The 18778-nt window shown below is 37.0% G+C and overlaps 2 protein-coding genes across 2 annotated transcripts; both read left to right on the top strand.

Moving 5' to 3' along the window:
• Positions 1 to 5483: 5483 nt before the first annotated feature.
• LOC147380318 (keratin-associated protein 19-3-like) lies at positions 5484 to 5808 on the top strand. Its single transcript, XM_086414627.1, has one exon. It carries the CDS (start codon positions 5534 to 5536, stop codon positions 5753 to 5755), a length of 222 nt encoding a protein of 73 aa, XP_086270753.1. The 5' UTR covers positions 5484 to 5533; the 3' UTR covers positions 5756 to 5808.
• Positions 5809 to 11205: 5397 nt separating this feature from the next.
• On the top strand, positions 11206 to 11701 carry LOC147380317 (keratin-associated protein 19-3-like). Its single transcript, XM_086414623.1, has one exon. It carries the CDS (start codon positions 11255 to 11257, stop codon positions 11474 to 11476), a length of 222 nt encoding a protein of 73 aa, XP_086270749.1. The 5' UTR covers positions 11206 to 11254; the 3' UTR covers positions 11477 to 11701.
• The last annotated feature ends 7077 nt before the right edge of the window (positions 11702 to 18778 follow it).

Below are 18778 nucleotides of genomic sequence, written 5' to 3'. Positions count from 1 at the left end.
ATGAAGAAGAGTAGAGAAGAGAAGAAAAATGGTAACTGTAAAGTATAGAATCAAGATTATCTGCATTTTGTTCTTCCCTCTTAGGGTCTGAGATTTAACCCTTTTGGACTGTGAGTCAAATATAATTCCCATCTGGTGCTTTGCTGTACATAAAGACCTCACCTCCTTCAATTCTATTTGCTCCAGTGACGTTCAGCACAGACCCCTTCTCAGTCAGGGTCTACATGCTCCCCTGCACCATTTCCCAGTTGGTTTCTTCTGCTATGTCCACAGCTTCTGACCTCATAGACATCAGTCCCAACCCATCAGTCAGTCTTAAGGCTCTTTCTCATGTAAGGATTATTATTACTTTTGGGAAGTGTTAGTTGCTCAGTCCTGTCCAACTCTTTGTGATCCCATGGACTGTGGCCTGCCAGGCTCCTCTCTCCATGGAATTCTCTAGGCAAGAATACTTGAGTGGATTGCCATGCCCTTCTCCAGAGGATCATCCTGACCCATGGATCGAACCAGGGTCTCCTGCATTGCAGGCAGATACTTTACCATCTGGGCAACCAGAGATACCAAGGAGATCAAACCAGTCAATTGTAAAGGAAATCAACACTGAATATTCACCTAAAGGACTGATGCTGAAGCTCAAGCTCCAATACTTTGGCCACCTGATGCCCAGAGCCTACTCACTGGAAAAGACCCTGATGTTGGGAAAGGTTGAAAGCAGGAGGAGAAGGGGATGACAGAGGATGAGATGGTTGGATGGCTTCATCGACTCAATGGACATGAGTTTGAGCAAGCTCTGGGAGACGGCGAAGGACAGGAAAGTCTGGTGTGCTGCTGTTCATGAGTTTGCAAAGAGTTGGACATGACTGAGAGACTAAACAACAAGAACAACAGTGACGGAGCTGCTCTGCTAAGATGGAAACCCCAACCCAGAAGTAGGTCATCTACAAATGGTTTAGCACCCGGTGGTGCGTGATGGGTGGGGGCGAGGCCGCTTTTCCACTGTGCCTTGTTTCTCAGGATGAAGGGCTTTCCACACTGGGTCCTAGTCTCCACTCAAGAAGGGGCAGGGCCATGACAGAGGCCAGGCAGCAGGGACGGTGGGGGATTGGCTATCTGAGGCCACCCAAGGCTCCTGCAGCACTGCCATATCCTTCTGCCTGGTAGTATTCCTATTATTATTTACTACTTTCACCAACTTCACCAGAATACAAAACTGCTGTATCCACACATCACCAGAACCCCTAATTTTCTTTTCAGTCATTCACTCAATAAACTCATACCAAGGATTTTCTCCAGGTCCAGTATTTTTTTTTTTTTTAATGTTTATCTATTTGTGTATTTATTTGCTTAAGTTTTTGGTTGCAGTGGGTCTTCGCAGCTGCATGTGGCTTTCTCTAGTTGCTGTAAGCAGGGTCTACTCTTCATTGCAGTGCACAGGATTCTCATTGCAGTGGATTCTCTTGTTGCAGTTCCCAGGCTCTAGGCACCACAAGCTTCGGTAATTGCGGTAATTGGACTCATTAGTTGCTTCTCACAGGGCTTAGTTGCTCTGTGGCATATGGAATCTTCCCATACCAGGGATCTAACTGGTATGCATTGCAAGGCAGAGTCTTAACCACTGGATCACCAAACCACCAGATCATTCTTTTTATGAGAATTACAAATAGTCCCTTTCTCTTCTTTGTGCGTCCACCTGTCACCTTTGTACTAATTTTTTTTTCAGATTTTCACAGACCATAGACTTATTTACCACAGTCTTGGCAACAAGTCAGACAGTCAGAAGGAAATCCTCTGAACTCTGGTGTATTTCTGTCCCTGAAGGTTTCAGTTCTTTGCCTGGTTTTAGCCTTCTGCCACTTCTGTGGAACTACTGCATTTGCTGGGTTAGACTGATGATCAGTTCTTTTTGCAGATTCTCTTGTGAAGTCTATTTTCCTGCCTTAATTTCTCATGTCTGTGCCCAGTTCAGCTGGGGCTCCATTGGTTCTCCTCAGCACCCTGCTAGTTCCTCAGGAAGAGGGAATCTATGACATTATAATTGCACTGATAGATGGCAAATGCTTGGATTTCATGGCCATGTACTCAATTTGCTTCCAAATTGTGAAACTAGAAATGTTAGGTAGAATGGTAGCTTAAAAGATGGGTCAGGAGGTGACTCTTGCTGCCCTCATGTTAGGGCTTACAGTATTCACTGTGATCAAGGTTATCTGTTAGTGGATTTTGATGCTCTGGCTATTGCTGATTCTAACACAGAATCAGAGTGATTGGTGGTGGGCCAGTCTTTTCCAAACAGTGGATAAATGTGGTCTGTAAAATTTTCAAAACCTATTTTATGGTAAATAGAATGCCTGGATTGACCAACACGGGTAATATTTTGGTTGCTGTTAATATCTTAAAGTTGTTGTCAGGTGCGTTATTTCCACATGTAACACAACAGTGAAAAGTGAGGAAGGTGTGTTATATGCACAATTGTTGTTGTTCAATCACTCAGTCATCTCTGACTCTTTGTGACGCTATGGAGTGCAGCATGCCAGGCTTCCCTGTCCTTCACTACCTTCCTGGAGTGGTTCAAACTCATGTCCACTGAGTCAGTGATGCCATTCAACCATCTCACCTTCTGGGATTCCCTTCTCCTCCTGCCTTCAATCTCTCCCAGCATCAGGGTCTTTTCATGAGTCAGTTCTTCACATCAGGTGGCCAAAGTACTGGAGCTTCAACTTCAGCATCAGTCCTTCCAATGAATATTCAGGGTTAGTTTCCTCTAGGATTGACTGGTTTGATCTCCTTGCTGACCAAGGGGCTCTCAAGAGTCTTCCTCAGCGTTACAATTGGAAAGCATCAGTTCTTCAGTGCTCAGCCTTCTTTATGGTCCAACTCTCACATCCATACATGACTACTGAGAAAACCATAGCTTTGACTAGACAGACCTTAGTAGGCAAAATGATTTCTCTGCTTTTTAATATGCTGTCTAGGATTGTCATAGCTTTTCTTCCAAGGAGAAATCTCTTAATTTTGTGGCTGCAATCACTGTCCTCAGTGATTTTGGAGCCCAAGAAAATAAAGTCTATTACTGTTTACATTTTGTACTCATCTATTTGCCATGAAGTGATGGGACCTGATGCCATGATCTTACTTCTTTGCATGTTGAGTTTTAAGCCAGGTTGTTTTTTTTTTTTTTTTTTAATATGTACAGAGATCCAACCAGTCCATCCTAAAGGAATCAGTCCTGGAAGGACTGATGCTGAAGCTGAAACTCCAATACTTTGGCCACCTCATGCGAAGAGTTGACTCATTGGAAAAGACCCTGATGCTGGGAGGGATTGGGGTCAGGAGGAGAAGGGGACGACAGAGGATGAGATGGCTGGATGGCATCACCGACTCGATGCACATGAGTTTGGGTGAATTCCGGGAGTTGGTGATGGACAGGGAGGCCTGGAGTGCTGCGATTCACAGGGTCGCAAAGAGTCTGACACGACTGAGCGACTGAACTGAACTGAACTAAATGCTAATGTTATTCTGAAATAGGAAGCACTGTTTATAAAGAACGTAGTAGTACAAGATGCAGAGGTTAATGTTACCCGGGATATTGCACAATATAGTAGACAGCTGACTCTTCATAGAAAATATACCCTGCCCTAACAAAAGTAAATCCAAAGTAATTAGCAAAATGGCAATAATAACATACAGATTGATAATTACCTTAAATGTAGATGGATTAAATGTTCCAAACAAAAAACATAGACTGGCCGAATGGATACAAATACAAATTCATATATACGCTGTCTACAAGAGAACTGCTTCAGATCTAGGAGCACATACAAATTGAAAGTGAAAGGATGGCAAAAAATATTTTATGCAAATGGATATCAAAAGAATGCTGGAGCAGCAGTGCTCACGTCAGACACTAAAATACAAACTGTCACAAGAGACAGAGAAGCCCACTGCATCACGATGAATGGATGGATCCAAGAAGATATGACAGTTGTAAATTTATATGCACTCAAGATGGGAGCCGGAGAAGGCAATGGCACCCCACTCCAGAACTCTTGCCTGGAAAATCCCATGGACAGAGGAGCCTGGTAGGCTGCAGTCCATGGGGTCGCTACGAGTCAGACACAACTGAGCGACTTCACTTTCACTTTTCACTTTCATGCACTGGAGAAGGAAATGGCAACCCACTCCAGTGTTCTTGCCTGGAGGATCCCAGGGACCGGGAGTCTGGTGGGCTGCCGTCTATGGAGTCACACAGACATGACTGAAGCAACTTAGCAGCAGCAGCAGCAGCAGCAGCAAGATAGGAGCATGGCCATAAAAAGAAATCAAGTCAGTTAGACAATGAAAATGGGGGACTTTAAAATCCTTCTTTTATCAGTGCAGAGATTATTCAGACAGAAAATCTTACCTCAGGAAACAGAAGAATCTCAAATAAACAAACTAACTTTATACTTAAAGCAACTAGAGAAAGAACAAAAAAACTCAAAGTTATGTGAAGGAAAGAAATTCGAAATAATCAGAGCAGAAATAAATAAAATATAGGTGAATACATCAATACCAAAGATCAATGAAAACTAAAAGCTTTATAGTATCTAGTATTAAATTTAGGTCTTAACCCCATTTTGTGTCTATTTTTGTGTATTGTACTACAGAATTGTACTAATTTCAGTCTTCAACAAGAATGAAATTTTCTCCACCATCACTTATTAAAAAGATTGTTTTTTCTCAAAAAAAATCATCTATATTTTTAGATATTTTGGGTATTGTCTATTTTGGGAAAGTACATAATGATATAAAGAGAATATTTTTTCATAGTTTTCAGACTGATTATAAAAAGTGAGCTTGTTCCATTAGATAGTCCCTCAGTTCCTGAAATAAATTTTATTATGTTGATAAACCAAAGATGTTTTGCCAGCTGTTCGATAAAATCAAAGTAGTTTTCTTCTGTATGTGTGTGTGTGTGTGTGTGTATATATATATATATATATTATATGTGTGCATATTATATATAATCTATATATGTATATACAAATGGGAAATAAATTTGATATTTCTTTAGAGAATTTTATAGATTTAAAAATCTTAATTTTGATCATTGTATTTAAATCTAGGTGGAATTAATACACGACAATCCAAAGAATGCTTTGAAAATGAAAAAAATGTTCAAGGAGGAAACACCATCAAGTATGAATGACGCAGTGTGCTTAGTAAACGAAGACTTCTGTTTAGGGAATTTTTATTTTGTGACTTTGAAGATATTTTCTTCTCTCATTAAAAAAGAATGTAATGAGTTCAAGAACATTTTAACCAGGCAGTTATGCAATCTCAAACAATTTAATGAGTGTGTGTGCCTCTCCTTTTGTCAGCAAACAGATTAGCAATTTGCCTCAAGTAAATTCATACTTTTGAATGATACAAAGAAATGGCCTCATGTATCACCACGTGTTGTGACCAGGGTATATAAGCATCTCTCTGCACGAGCTGACATCCACACTCAGGACCTGGTCTTGAACAGCAAACCGGACTCCCCACCCCTGACACCATGAGCCATTACAGCAACCACTACGGCGGCCTGGGCTACGGCTACGGAGGCTTTGGCGGCCTGGGCTTTGGCCGTGGCTGTGGATGCGGCAGCTTCCGCTCGCTGGGCTTCGGCTCGGGCTTCGGAGGCTACAGATGTGGCTCTGGTTTCGGAAGCTTTGGGTCTGGCTGCTGTCACCGTCCACTGTTCTTTAGAAGATGTGGTTTCTCCAGCTTTTACTAAACTCTGGCTCTAGTAACCCAACATCCGCTTCCATGAGTGGATTTGACATAACATTATTCAGTCGATGAACTGAAATTGCCCTAGGCCTATTTAGCATGAAAAACCTAAGAATTTCAGAAAATTTATTATTTAGAAGCATGTCTCCTGGCATTTGTTAGCTTGGACACTAGCAGATGACTTATGCTGATGACCAATAAATGATCTAATTGGAAATAAAAAATATGGCTCTTTGTGGTTCATTTAACTCAGTTATGTGTACATACTTATATATAATTTTGCTGTTAGTCAATTATAAATATAAGGATTATCTCTGTTAATTTTTTATGAAAATAAGTCATCTTAGATATAGCTATTCATAACTGGTAGTCAGCCATATTATTAAAACTATATCAGAGAATGCTTGCATTTCAGAATACTTAAAATCCATATTTTTAAATTTTTAGAGAAAGTAAATTCTGTTTTCCTGTGACTGTTTGAATTTTATGTTATCTTCCTTTCTTCACAATCTTCTACTTTCATCTAGTCTGTTATGCATGTAACGTAAGACTGACTTAAATGATCTAAAAGTCATTAACTGCACAATAAAAACATGAACTTTGGTCACTCAACTCACTCATCTCACCCTCTTATGGAAACACAGTCCTTCATCTGTATCATCATTACTACACTGAAGTATTTGTAATCCAGTAAGAATTCACTGGAAAAGACCCTGATGCTGGGAAAGATTGAGGGTAGGAAAAGAAGTGGGTAACAGAAGATGAGATGGTTGGGTGGCATCACCAACTTGAAGGACAAGAGTTTGAGCAAACTCCGGGAGATAGTGAAGGACAAGGAAGCCTGGCGTGTTGCAGTTCATGGGGTTGCACAAAGTCAGACACAACTTCACAATTGAACAACAAGAAGGACAATAAGTGAACAGAACATTTATCAAGGAGTAAAACATTGTTAATCTTCAACTGATCAAAATTACAATTTGATAATACTTAAAAAATTATATAGAGAGGAATTTCAGTAAAATATTTTCACTTCAAAAATGATCATTTAATGAGAAATAGACTAGGTAAAATACCAGATTTTCTCAATTACTTCCCTAAAACTGAATGATATCTTCGGATAATGATATAAACCCAGTAATATTTGGTATAAATTGGCAAATATAATTTTTAAAAGGGCTTCCTGAATAGCTCAGTGGTAATGAGTTGCCTGCTAACGCAGGAGACAGAGGTTTGTTTTCTGGGTCTGGAAGATCCCCTAGAGAAGGGCCTGGCAACCCACTCCAGTATTCTTGCCAGAAAAATCCCATGAAGAGAGGAGCCTGTCAGGCTATGGTCTATGGGTCCAAAAGAGTTGGACAGGAGTGAAGCGACTGAGCAGCACGCATGCAATCAGGTAATAGTTCCAAGTTTAGGAACTTGCTCTATACGGCTAAAACTAAAATCATCAGTGTCATTAGATAGAGAAGGATTGTGTATGACATTTCCAAAAAAAATGCATTATCATGTTTTATTACATTCTACTTTACAATTCAATCAGTTTCGTCTGTGGAACACATTTTGAGTTCACGGTAGAAGTGCCCTTTGTTGTTGCTGTTTAGTCACTAATTCGGGCTCCCCTGTTTGTGTCCAACTCTTTAGTGACCCTATGAACTGTAGCCTGCCAAGCTCAACTGTCCATGAGATTTTCCAGACAATAATACTGTAGTGAATTGCCATTTCCTTCATCAGGGGATCTTCCCAACCCAGGGATCAAACCTCTGTCTTCTTCATTGTCAGGTGGATTCTTTACCACTGAGCCATCAGAAATGCCCTTGGCTTCCAAATAAAAGCTACAATTTGGCTAATGGAAAAATATATTTTCATCATTTAGCATGTCAAAACAGGATCCGAGCACTGTTGATCCAATCAACTCATTATCTTCTTGTAGCAGTTCCTAAAAAGATTAACAAAGAATTGCCCAAGTCTTAGAATCCATTGAATTAACCACAAAAGGCACTCTGCAAAGGACTTTCAAAAGAAATATACATTTCTCAGTTTTCAAAGATAATTAATATCCAAAGGATATTACTATTGTTCTATTATTTTACCCAGAATAAAATATATAAAAAATACCTGATTCATATATCTTATAGTATTCATTCACATTTTTTGTTCTTAATTATGTATTTATATATTACTATTTTCTTTGAAAATACAAAATAAATTAATGCTATATTTCATCTTTCAGCTTTTTAAAAAATTGTAAAATCTATTGTTTTTTATATCACATGAACATAGCTATTTTCATTGACAATAAGAACATAAATTAGCCCTTATCACAATCAGTCTAGCAGATTTGCTTAATTATTTATGGGATGCTTAAACTTAGATTTCTTTGTCATTATTTGACTTCAAAATTACTCATGAGAAAAAAAATAGTCTTTGACAACTACTTTCTTTTTCAGAATAAAAAAATTAAGGTAGAATAAAGTTTGTTAAAAGAGAAAGGAGGATTTAACAGTAGCATTGATTGTATTTTGAGTTAAATATTCCTTTAAAAGCTGAAAGCCATTTGAGTTAATAATTCTTCTTAGGTAGTTATTACAAGTTGTGGCCTGCAGAATTTATTATTTTATTAATTTGGCAAGTTTTTTGTTTGGAAAAACCGTAAATAAATCTGGTTGGGAAAATATATTATCAAAAACATCATTAAGACACTAACTGAATTTGAGTGGAGTTTCCTAGTGGCCTAGTGGTTAAGATTCTGGGCTTTCATTACCAGGTATCAGGCTCAATTCCTTGTCAGGAAACTGAGATCCCACAAGTCCTGTGGTTTTGCAAAACAAAGAAAAAAAGAAAATATATTTGCAACCCCATATACATTACTTGGGGCTTCCCTGAGAACTCAGCTGGTAAAAAATCCTCCTGCAATGCAGAAGACCCCAGTTCAATTTCTTGACCGGGAAGATCCTCTGGAGAAGGGATAGGCTACCCATTCCAGTATTCTTGGGCTTCCCTGGTGGTTCAAACAGTAAAAAATCCAACTGCAATGCTGGATTGCAGATCTGGATTGGATCCTTGGGTTCAGAAGATCCCCTTGGAAGAGGGCATGGCAACCCACTTCAGTATTCTTTCCTGGAGAATTCCCATGGACAGAGAAGCCTGGTAGTCCTACAGTCCATGGATCACAAAGAGTCGGACACAACTGAGTGACTAAGCACAGCACATATTTTATTTATGGCTCCCCAGTTGGCACTATGGTAAAGAACCTGCCTGTCAATGCAGGAGACGTAGGAGACTTGGGTTCAATCCCTGGGTTGGGAAGATTCCCTGGAGGAGGGCATGGCAGTTCACCCCAATGTTCTTGCCTAGAGAATCCCACAGACAGAGGAGCCTGGTGAGGTATGGTCCATAACGTCACAAAGAGTCAGACATGACTGAAGCGTCTGATCATGAGTATGTTATTAAGAATAGCCTGGGTATGGAATTAACTTAAGAGACAATTGATGGAAAAATCAAGGAAAATGTGTTATGTGTAAAATGAAGTAATATTCAGCCATAAAAAGAAAGACATTTTTCTACTGGCAACAACATAGACGGACTTTGAAAGTATTATGCTAATTGAAAAAGGACAAAAAAAGAGACAAATATTATATGATCTCATATTTATGTAGGGTTAAAAAAACAAAAATTTGAACTCACAGATAGAGCATATTGGTGGTTGCCAGAGACAGGTGCAGAGGCTTGGGCAAAATGGGGGAAAGTGCTCAGAAGTTACAAACTTCAAGTTATAAAATATGTATCTTGGGCATCTAAGGTACAGCAGAGGGGATATGGTTAGTAACACCATATTGTACACTTGGAAATTATTAAGGGAGTAAAACTTAATAGTTTTTATCACAGGAAAAAAATTGCAAATGTGTGGTATGGATTTAATTAGACTTACTGAGGTGATCAATTTGCAATGTGTACAAATATTGAATCACTACACTGTACACCTGAAACCAATACAATAATACTTGTCAACTATATCTCAATGAAAATGTCATTTATAAACCTCAAGACAAATCAAAACAAAGCACCAATAACAAAACAAAACAAAACAACTCTGTAACATGATTAAGTAATAGAAGGTAAACATGTTGTTAAAGACTCAAGTCCAAGATATGGTCACATTCAGAGGAACTTGAACATAGGTTAGATTTACTATCTTCACGGAGTGAACCAAGAAAAACCAGAAGACTGGCCAACTGCATCAAATACCTGTTCCTGTCTCAGTCATTTCATCACTACATTCATTTTTGGCAATATTCAAGGCATCAGGATTTTAAGAAGCTGTGTTAGAAATATTGTATAATTTTTAAAAGCATCTAAATCTTTTTATTATATCTAAAGAGTTAATAAGTAAGCAATTTATGAAAAAAAAATCACTGATTGCCTGAGAGAAAGAAAATAAGGGACTTGGACAGTCAGAACTGTTAGAGAAATTTTAAAGGCAAAAATAATATGATAAAACTAGAGTCATGAATAGAGGGATAAAATATTGATTGGGAAAGAGGTAAAAGCAAAATTCTAGGTGGTGCAAGCATGTATTAGGAATGACTGTAGAATGAGATTTAAAGAAATGCTGAATAAGAGAGTAACATACGGATAATGAAGAAGTGTACATAAGAGAAGAAAAATGGTAACTGTAAAGCATAGAGACAAATTCACCTTCATCTTAAGATATTAGGGTATTGTCCAGTTTGGAAAAGTGGATAACAATGTAAAGAAAATATTTTTTCATGGTTTTCAAACTGATTATGAAAGTGAATTCATTCCTTTTGTTAGTCTGTCAGTTCCTGAAATAAATTTTATGTTGATAAACCAAAAAAATGTTTTGTAAGTTGTTACATAAAATCAAATAGTATACTCTTGTGTGTATATATATCATATACATGTATATTATATAATTTCTTTATGTACATAATGTATAAATGGAAATAAATTTGATATTTCTTTAAAGAATTTTATAGATTTAAAAAATTTAATCTTGATCAAATGTATCTAAATCTATGTATCTATGTATCTATCTAAATCTATGATCAATGTATCTAAATCTAGGAGGAATTAATACACAAGAATCCAAAGAATGATATGAAAATGAGAAATGAGATAATATTCAATAAGAAAATACTGCCCAATATGAATGATGCAATGTGCTTAGTAATGAATTCTATTCAGGGAATTTTTATTTTGTGACTTTAAAGATATTTTCTTCTCTCATTAAAAAAGAATGTAATGAGTTCAAGAACATTTTAACCAGGCAGTTATGCAATCTCAAACAATTTAATGAGCGTGTGTGCCTCTCCTTGTGTCAGCAAACAGATTAGCAATTTGCCTCAAGTATACAATGATACAAAGAAATGGCCTCATGTATCACCATGTGTTCTGACCAGGGTATATAAGCATCCCTCCGCACGAGCTGACACCCACACTCAGGACCTGGTCTCGATCAGCAAACCGGACTCCCCACCCCGACACCATGAGCCATTACAGCAACCACTACGGCGGCCTGGGCTACGGCTGCGGAGGCTTTGGCGGCCTGGGCTTTGGCCGTGGCTGTGGATGCGGCAGCTTCCGCTCGCTGGGCTTTGGCTCTGGCTTTGGAGGCTACAGATGTGGCTCTGGTTTCGGAAGCTTTGGCTCTGGCTGCTGTCACCGTCCACTGTTCTTTAGAAGATGTGGTTTCTCCAGCTTCTACTAAACTCTGGCTCTAGTAACCCAACATCCGCTTCCATGAGTGGATTTGACATAACATTATTCAGTCAATGAATTGAGACAACCCTAGGCCTATTTAGCATGAAAAACTTAAGAATTTCAGAGAAATTATTATTTATAAGCATGTCCGTCACATGTCTCCTGGCATTTGTTTGCTTGGGCACTATCAGATGACTTATGTTGGTGACCAATAAATGTTCTAATTGGAAATAAAAAATATGGCTCTTTGTGGTTCATTTAACTCAGTTATGTGTAACATACTGCTAAGTCGCTTCAGTTGTGTCCGACTCTGTGCGACCCCATAGACGGCAGCCCACCAGGCTCCCCCATCCCTGGGATTCTCCAGGCAAGAACACTGGAGTGGGTTGCCATTTCCTTCTCCAGTGCAGGAAAGTGAAAAGTGAAAGTGAAGTCGCTCAGTTGTGTCCGACTCCTATCGACCCCATGGACTGCAGCCCATCAGGCCCCTCCGTCCATGGGATTTTCCAGGCAAGAGGACTGGAGTGGGGTGCCATTGCCTTTACCTATATGTAATTTTGCTCTTTGACAGTTATAAACACAAGGATTAAGTCCTTTAATTTTTTTATAAAAACAAGTCATGTTAGATGTACCCATTTATAGTTGCTAGTTATCCGTATTTAATTAAAACTGTAGTCAGACCAAACTTGCATTTCCTAAATCTTAAAATCCATATTTCTAAATTTTTAGGGAAAGTAAGTTCTATTTTTCCGTGTATCTTTTAATTATATTTTATAATGTCTTCTTTCGTTCATAATCTTCTGCTTTCATCTACTTGGTTATACATGTAAAATAACACTGACTTAAATGACCTAAAAGTCTTTGACAATCTGTATAATAAAAATGTGAAATTTGCTCATTCAGCTCACTCATCTCACTTACCCTCCTATGGGAACAAAGTCTTTCATTTGCATAGTCATCGCTACACTGAAATATTGTAATTCATTAAGAAGAATAAATGCACAGAAATATTACCAAGGAGCAAAACATTGTTTATCTTCTACTGAACAAGATTATCATTGAAGGATTTTTTAAAAATTATATAAAGATGAATTTCAGTAAAACATTCTCCCTTCAAAAGTAATCATTTTATTGAAATAAAAGAATTGAGGAACAGAATAAGTAGAATACCAGAGTTTCTAAACTGTTTTCATAAAATTGAATTATATCTTCAGAAAATGATATGACCCAAATAATATTTGGCATAAATTGGGCAAATATAATTTTGAAAAGAGCTTCCTTCATAGTTCAGCAGTAGAGGAACCATCTGCCAATGCAGGAGACCTGAGTTCAATCCCTGGGACAGGAAGATCCCCTGAAGAAGGAAATGGCAACCCACTCCAATATTCTTACCTTGGAAATCCCATGGACAGAGGAGTTAGCTGATTACAGTCCTTGAGGTCACAAGAGACAGACAGAACTCAGTGATTAAACAACAGTAATTTTATAAAAGAACAAAAAGTGAAATCATAGAGACCTGAATGCAATGTTAAAACTCTACAATGCTGCTTCATAATCTTGTAGGCAAGGTAATTGTGCTTGTTCAGTTGCCAAGTCTTGTCTGACTCTTTGGGACACCATGGACTACAGCACACCAGGCTTCCCTGTCCTTCACTATCTCTCTGATTTTGCTCAAAATCATGTCCATTGATTTGGTGATACCATCCAACCATCTCATCCTCTGTCTCTGCCTTCTCCTCTTGCCCTCAATCTTTCCCAACATCAGGGTCTTTTCCAATGAGTCAGCTCTTCACTTCAGATGGCCAAATTATTGGAGTTTCAGCTTCAGCATCAGTTCTTCTGAATATTCAGGGTTGATTTCCTTTAGGATTAATTGGTTTGATTCCTTGCAGTCCAAGGGACTCTCAAAAGTCTTCTCCAACACCACAGTTCAAATCATCAAGTCCTCTGTTCTCAGCCTTTACTTGTAGTCCAACTTTCATATCTGTACATGACTACTGGAAAAACCATGGGTTTTATTATACAGACCTTTGTCGGCAAAGTGATATCTCTGCTTTTTAATGTGCTGTTTGTCATAATTAGGTTTGTCACAGCTTTTCTTTCAAGGAGTCTTTTTATTTCATGGCTGCAGTCACCATAAGCCGAGATTTTGGAGATCAAGAAAATACAATGTCACTGCTTCCACTTTTTCCCCATTTGTTTCCCATGAAGTGATGGGACTGGATGCTATGATCTTAGTTTTTTGAATGTAGAGTTTTAAGCCAGCTTTTTCACTCTTTTCTTTTACCTTCATCAAGAGGCTCTTTAGTTCCTCTTCACTTGCCATTTGTGTGGTATCATCTGCATATTTTTGGTTATTGAAATTTCTCTAGGCAATCTTGATTCCAGCTTGTGAGTCATCCAGTCTGGCATTTCACATGATGTACTCTGCATATAAGTTAAATTAGCAGGGTGACAGTATATAGCCTTGATGTACTCCATTTCCAATTTTTAACCAGTCCATTTTTCCAGGTCCAGTTCTAACTATTGTTTCTTGACCTGCATAAAAGTTTCTCAGGAGGCAGATAAGGTGATCGGGTATTCCCATCTCCTTAAGAGTTTTCCACGGGTTGTTGTGATCCACACGGTGAAAGGCTTTAGCATAGTCAATGAGACAGATGTTTTTCAGGAATTCTCTTGCTTTTTCTATGATCCAGAGGATGTTGGCAATTTGATCTCTGGTTCCTCTGCCTTTCCTAAATCCAGTTTGTATATCTGGAAATTTCTGGTTCATATACTGTTGAAGCCTATGTTGAAGGATTTATAGCATGATTTTGCAGGCAAGTATCTTGGAACAAATGATTTTCCCTTAAAAATTAGTGACAAAATTGGGAGAGAACCCTGCTGTCCTGATTTCCGTGATGACTATGCAGTGTTCGCTCTGCAAGTATTTTCTCCCTGAAAGTTCTCAGATAGACCATTTTAAAAGTTTTGGTGATAGTTATTAGAGCTGAATTATGACAACTTATTTTATGAAGATTGTTCTCATAAATCAATACCTGTGTTTCTTTAATGTTTTTACTCTTCTCATACAGAGAATTGTACTTACCAATTTCTTGTTTATCTGCTTTTGAGTGTAACTAAGCAATGAGCAATGTTAAAATTCAAGCCTAAATAAAAACAAAACAAAACATAGCAGATCAAAAATTCACCATCTGTTCTTTCAGTCAGCATTGTCTAGGGGTTGTATGTAGCACCATAGTGGGCTCAGCAGGAGAAATAAAGGTAAGTTACTCTGTAGAAGAATCAGACTATATATATATTAATAATTTGATGCAGAAGAGAAGAATTTCTATTCCCTTTTCATTTGGTTAATCTCTCTGGGGACAGTATACATGAGGATGACAAGCAGTAATCAATATAATTATTATTATTGTGACATTCTTAGTGTAATCAATATTATCATAATTCTGCGCTAAAATTTCATTGATCTATCTGTGAGATGAAAGTAAATGTTTTGAATGTATAACAAAAGACTTCTAGGAAAAATGTGAGAACATTTTTTACTCTTTCACCTATCAACATGAATAGAAACTTAGGTCATGTGTTAAAAATTAAAACAAATATAATCTGAATCTGCTTTTGATCCACTGATTAGACAGAAAAATAGTAACTCACCAGAGAAATTTCCAACATGACTTTTTTTCTTGTGCTTGTGGTGGGGTGGGGGGTGGAATTGTTCCATAATTTTCTAACGATTTTTGCTTTTTTCTTTTAACAGCTAATGAGCATTTATAAAATATGCATGCAATTGTTATTTGTTTTCTTTTTTGAAAACACAATTAGCATTTATTGTTATTGAAGATTTTTAGTTATATCCCATATTTTTTCCATGTATAAAGTAGAGACAGCCTAACACTTAAAAAAAAAAAAAAAATCTCTTAATCCTGGTCATATGCTCTGACTAAATCACACAAGAAGAGTGTGAAATCTTTAATGTTATGTAATTTATTTGTATTTCTAAATGATTCATTAGAAATAAAAATATTTTCAATCAGCTGATTATCTGAATACAGAATAAAAATGGAATAAAGTTAGGTTAGAGTAGTAGATTAAATATTAAGTAAAGATTAAGTAAGAGATTAAAGTCTTACATTGGGGTAATGCTGTTCTGTAGCCAGAAAGCCTGCTGGAACTCACATCAACCTTCAAATATTTCCTAGGATAGCCAACAAATTATTCAGGTATGATATAGATGTTCCTCCTTTTAACATCACAGTCGTACAATTCTTTAAACAATACTGTTGCTATGCTTTACTTAGATACTAGGATAATGTCCGAGAACAAACCTGACAAAAATACACTATTCAAATGTTGCTTACAAATCTCAGCAAAAGCTTAGCAATACGGTTATAGTCCCATAAAACATGTTTCTTGAGTTTCAAGAAACTTTCTCAAGTTCCAATGTATGGGCACATTTACTTAGGGCTTTTTCAGGTATGGGACCAGCTTTGGGTGTTAGTAACAACCTCTCTGGGATAACCTGAGAAACTCTGAATACCTGGTCAAAAGTTTCCAAGAAGTATATCCTTATTCTCTGTCCATTTTTCCAACTGTGCCATGCATTTAGATGATTGAGTTTTCCAGGTTGTACAAGTCCTTATAAAATTTCAGAGGATTTTGCAAGTTGAAAAATATTTTGAACAAATAACATTATCAACATCTTTGAAAGGTCTAGTTGATATCTTAGGAAAGACTAGTTCGAAATTGCCTGAAAACAAAAATTTGGCATGTATGTGTGTGTGTGCCCATTTGTGGCCATTCTTTGTGACCCCATGGACTGTAGCCTGCCAGGATCCTCTGTCCATGGAACTTTCCAGAAGGAAAGTAGAGGAGAAAACTCTAGATTAAATATAAGGTCTTAATTTTGAAGAAGGTATAATACTGTTAGTTTTATCCTTGTATGCTAGTAAATAAAGATTGTATAATTTAGGATCCAGGATAATTGTTAGAGAATAGAAGTAAAAGGAGAATAATTTCTTGAAACGTGGTTACCAAAGTACAAAATTTCTTATCTCTACTGAAAAGGATTTTGGAAATATAAAATCATAATCACATCTCTTTACAGTTCAAATTGGTCACAGGGAATCTATTGATTAAAGTCAATATAAAAACTCTTTAATCAATGAAAAATGCTCCATTAATATGAAAGAGCATTTTAGTAAATATTTTATCTTTTGTGTGTATAGAATAAAAATTCATTATATCTGGTCAATTTTCCAAGTCTGAATAAGTTTTTTTTTTTTTTTTTAATTTAACAAATATAATTACTGGTTTCCAACTGAGAGGAACCAGACCCTTTATTCTGATATTTCTATCTACCTAACACTCCAAGACTGAGCCAGTCATGAAAACAATTTTCAGTTTGTCTCCCCTCCTCATTCATTGCTTTATATTTAATTCCGCCATCTAAATCTTTCCAAAAGAGATTTCATCTTCTTCATCACCAATTCTTATTCTTTATTTGACATGTTTTCATCAATTCACCACAATATTCTCTATTAAGAGTCTTCTTAAATCAACTTTCACTCCATTCCATCTTAAGATGCCATTCTCCTACATTTATCTTATTGGTTAGAAACCCAAAGTTTGACATCACTGCTTGGGTTATAATGTCAATGCTGATTAACTCTATGACCTTGAGAATATATTTTACTTTGAGTCTCATTTTTGTTATCTGAAAATTGAAGATTATTTCATTGTTTTCTTTGTAATATTGTATTAAGTGAGCTAATGTATGTAAATTACAAAGAATGGCCAGAGTAAACAATATTTGTTATCTATAAGTATAATTATTACTTTAATAATTTTATTAGTGCATATCTTTTTCCTCTATTTAATTCAATAAAAGTATCATCTTCTAATGCCTAGCATATAAAAACTAAAATATGTGCTCAACTATATTCTTTTCACATGCTTTAATTTTTTCACAATAACCATTATTTTATAAGGTGATGTTTGCTTATCTTTCTCTGCTGCTCTTTCATTGAACTCCTTCACTGAAGTCTGTATTTACTCACCTTCAGTATAGCTACATTGAAATTCATTACACGATCATTAGAGAAATATTTACTTTCTTTTTCATTTGTTGCTATAATGCTAGATGCTTATTAAGGCAGTAATACGAGATGATTCTTAAACTTCATATGGGCTTATTATAAGTTGAATTTTCTTTATGCTATATTTTTATGCTAAAATGATAACTGAAATAATTTGCTAAAAAGGTTTAAACAGCCCTTATAAAACAATGCATTGCTTCCTAGGTAGACAGTGAATGCACAATGTGAGCACAATAATTTATTAGAACTTCCATTCCAACAGTCATTTGTACAATGAAAAGGCACAAACTCACGTTCTTGCCACCAGTTATTCCTTCTGTCCACCAGACTACCCTAAGGTTCTGTTCAGAGATCTTAGGACAGCACTATTTACTAGGCAAGGAAGAGGTTCAAAGAAAGATTGTCAAGTCTTCACATAACTTCAGATTATCACTGTCTTCATCATGTACTTTTCTTTCAGAAGTAAAGATGTAAGGAGAAATAGGATATATACGACATAGTTCTTGATCAAAAGAGATGGAAATCATTTGAAAACAAATACATTTACTGAGAATATGGGTTACTCAAAGAAAAAGTTGGTAAACTGGGAGATAGTTTAACAACTTGCCCAGGATCCAGGGATGCAGAGATGGTTGGAATAACAACCATGTCATTGCTGCAGCAACAGTCTTATAATACTGCCTTATCCATTACTGTTGGGCTGACATGGTTGGACCAACCCTGTGGTATTGATAATCGTGAGACACTGTCAGCAAGAACTGCCACGAAATTTAGGGGCAAAGGTTTATTACTTACAGGACCTGGAAATTATACAACATACCTGGGGTCATATAGCAAGGGAGAGGGAGTGCATATATTTGGGGTTCTGCTTTTAGTGGGACTGAGGGTAAGTGTTACTTGGTCTTAGCTTTTTTTGGAGAAGTTAGTATGTAAGAGTGTAGATTCAAAGTGCAAGAAGAGAAAAAACAAGTGGCTCCAATGGCCAGTCACTGAAATCAACCAAGAGCTCCAAAACAATATTGCCTTGACTCTTTATCTAATCATGTAGCTGGCACTGTGTTTGTTCCAGATAGTCTCTTTGAAGTGGATGTCCCTTTGAAGTGGCTGCCTGGGTGATCAAAGCTTAAGTCAGGCCCTTGGTTTACAAAGAGAAAAAAGCAAAACAAAACAACTACCAAGGGTTTACACTATGCTGTGAGAGTATTTTGAAG

Source organism: Bos grunniens, chromosome 1 (genome assembly GCF_055505025.1).
Source record: "Bos grunniens cultivar Pamir isolate PY7600 chromosome 1, Bosgru_T2T1.0, whole genome shotgun sequence".
Classification (NCBI taxonomy): domain Eukaryota; kingdom Metazoa; phylum Chordata; class Mammalia; order Artiodactyla; family Bovidae; genus Bos; species Bos grunniens.
This window is presented reverse-complemented; position numbering and strand designations above follow the sequence as displayed.

Excerpts from the sequence above, each read along its gene's own strand:
- LOC147380318 (XM_086414627.1), top strand. The coding sequence starts at position 5,534 with ATGAGCCATTACAGCAACCACTACGGCGGCCTGGGCTACGGCTACGGA.
- LOC147380317 (XM_086414623.1), top strand. The coding sequence starts at position 11,255 with ATGAGCCATTACAGCAACCACTACGGCGGCCTGGGCTACGGCTGCGGA.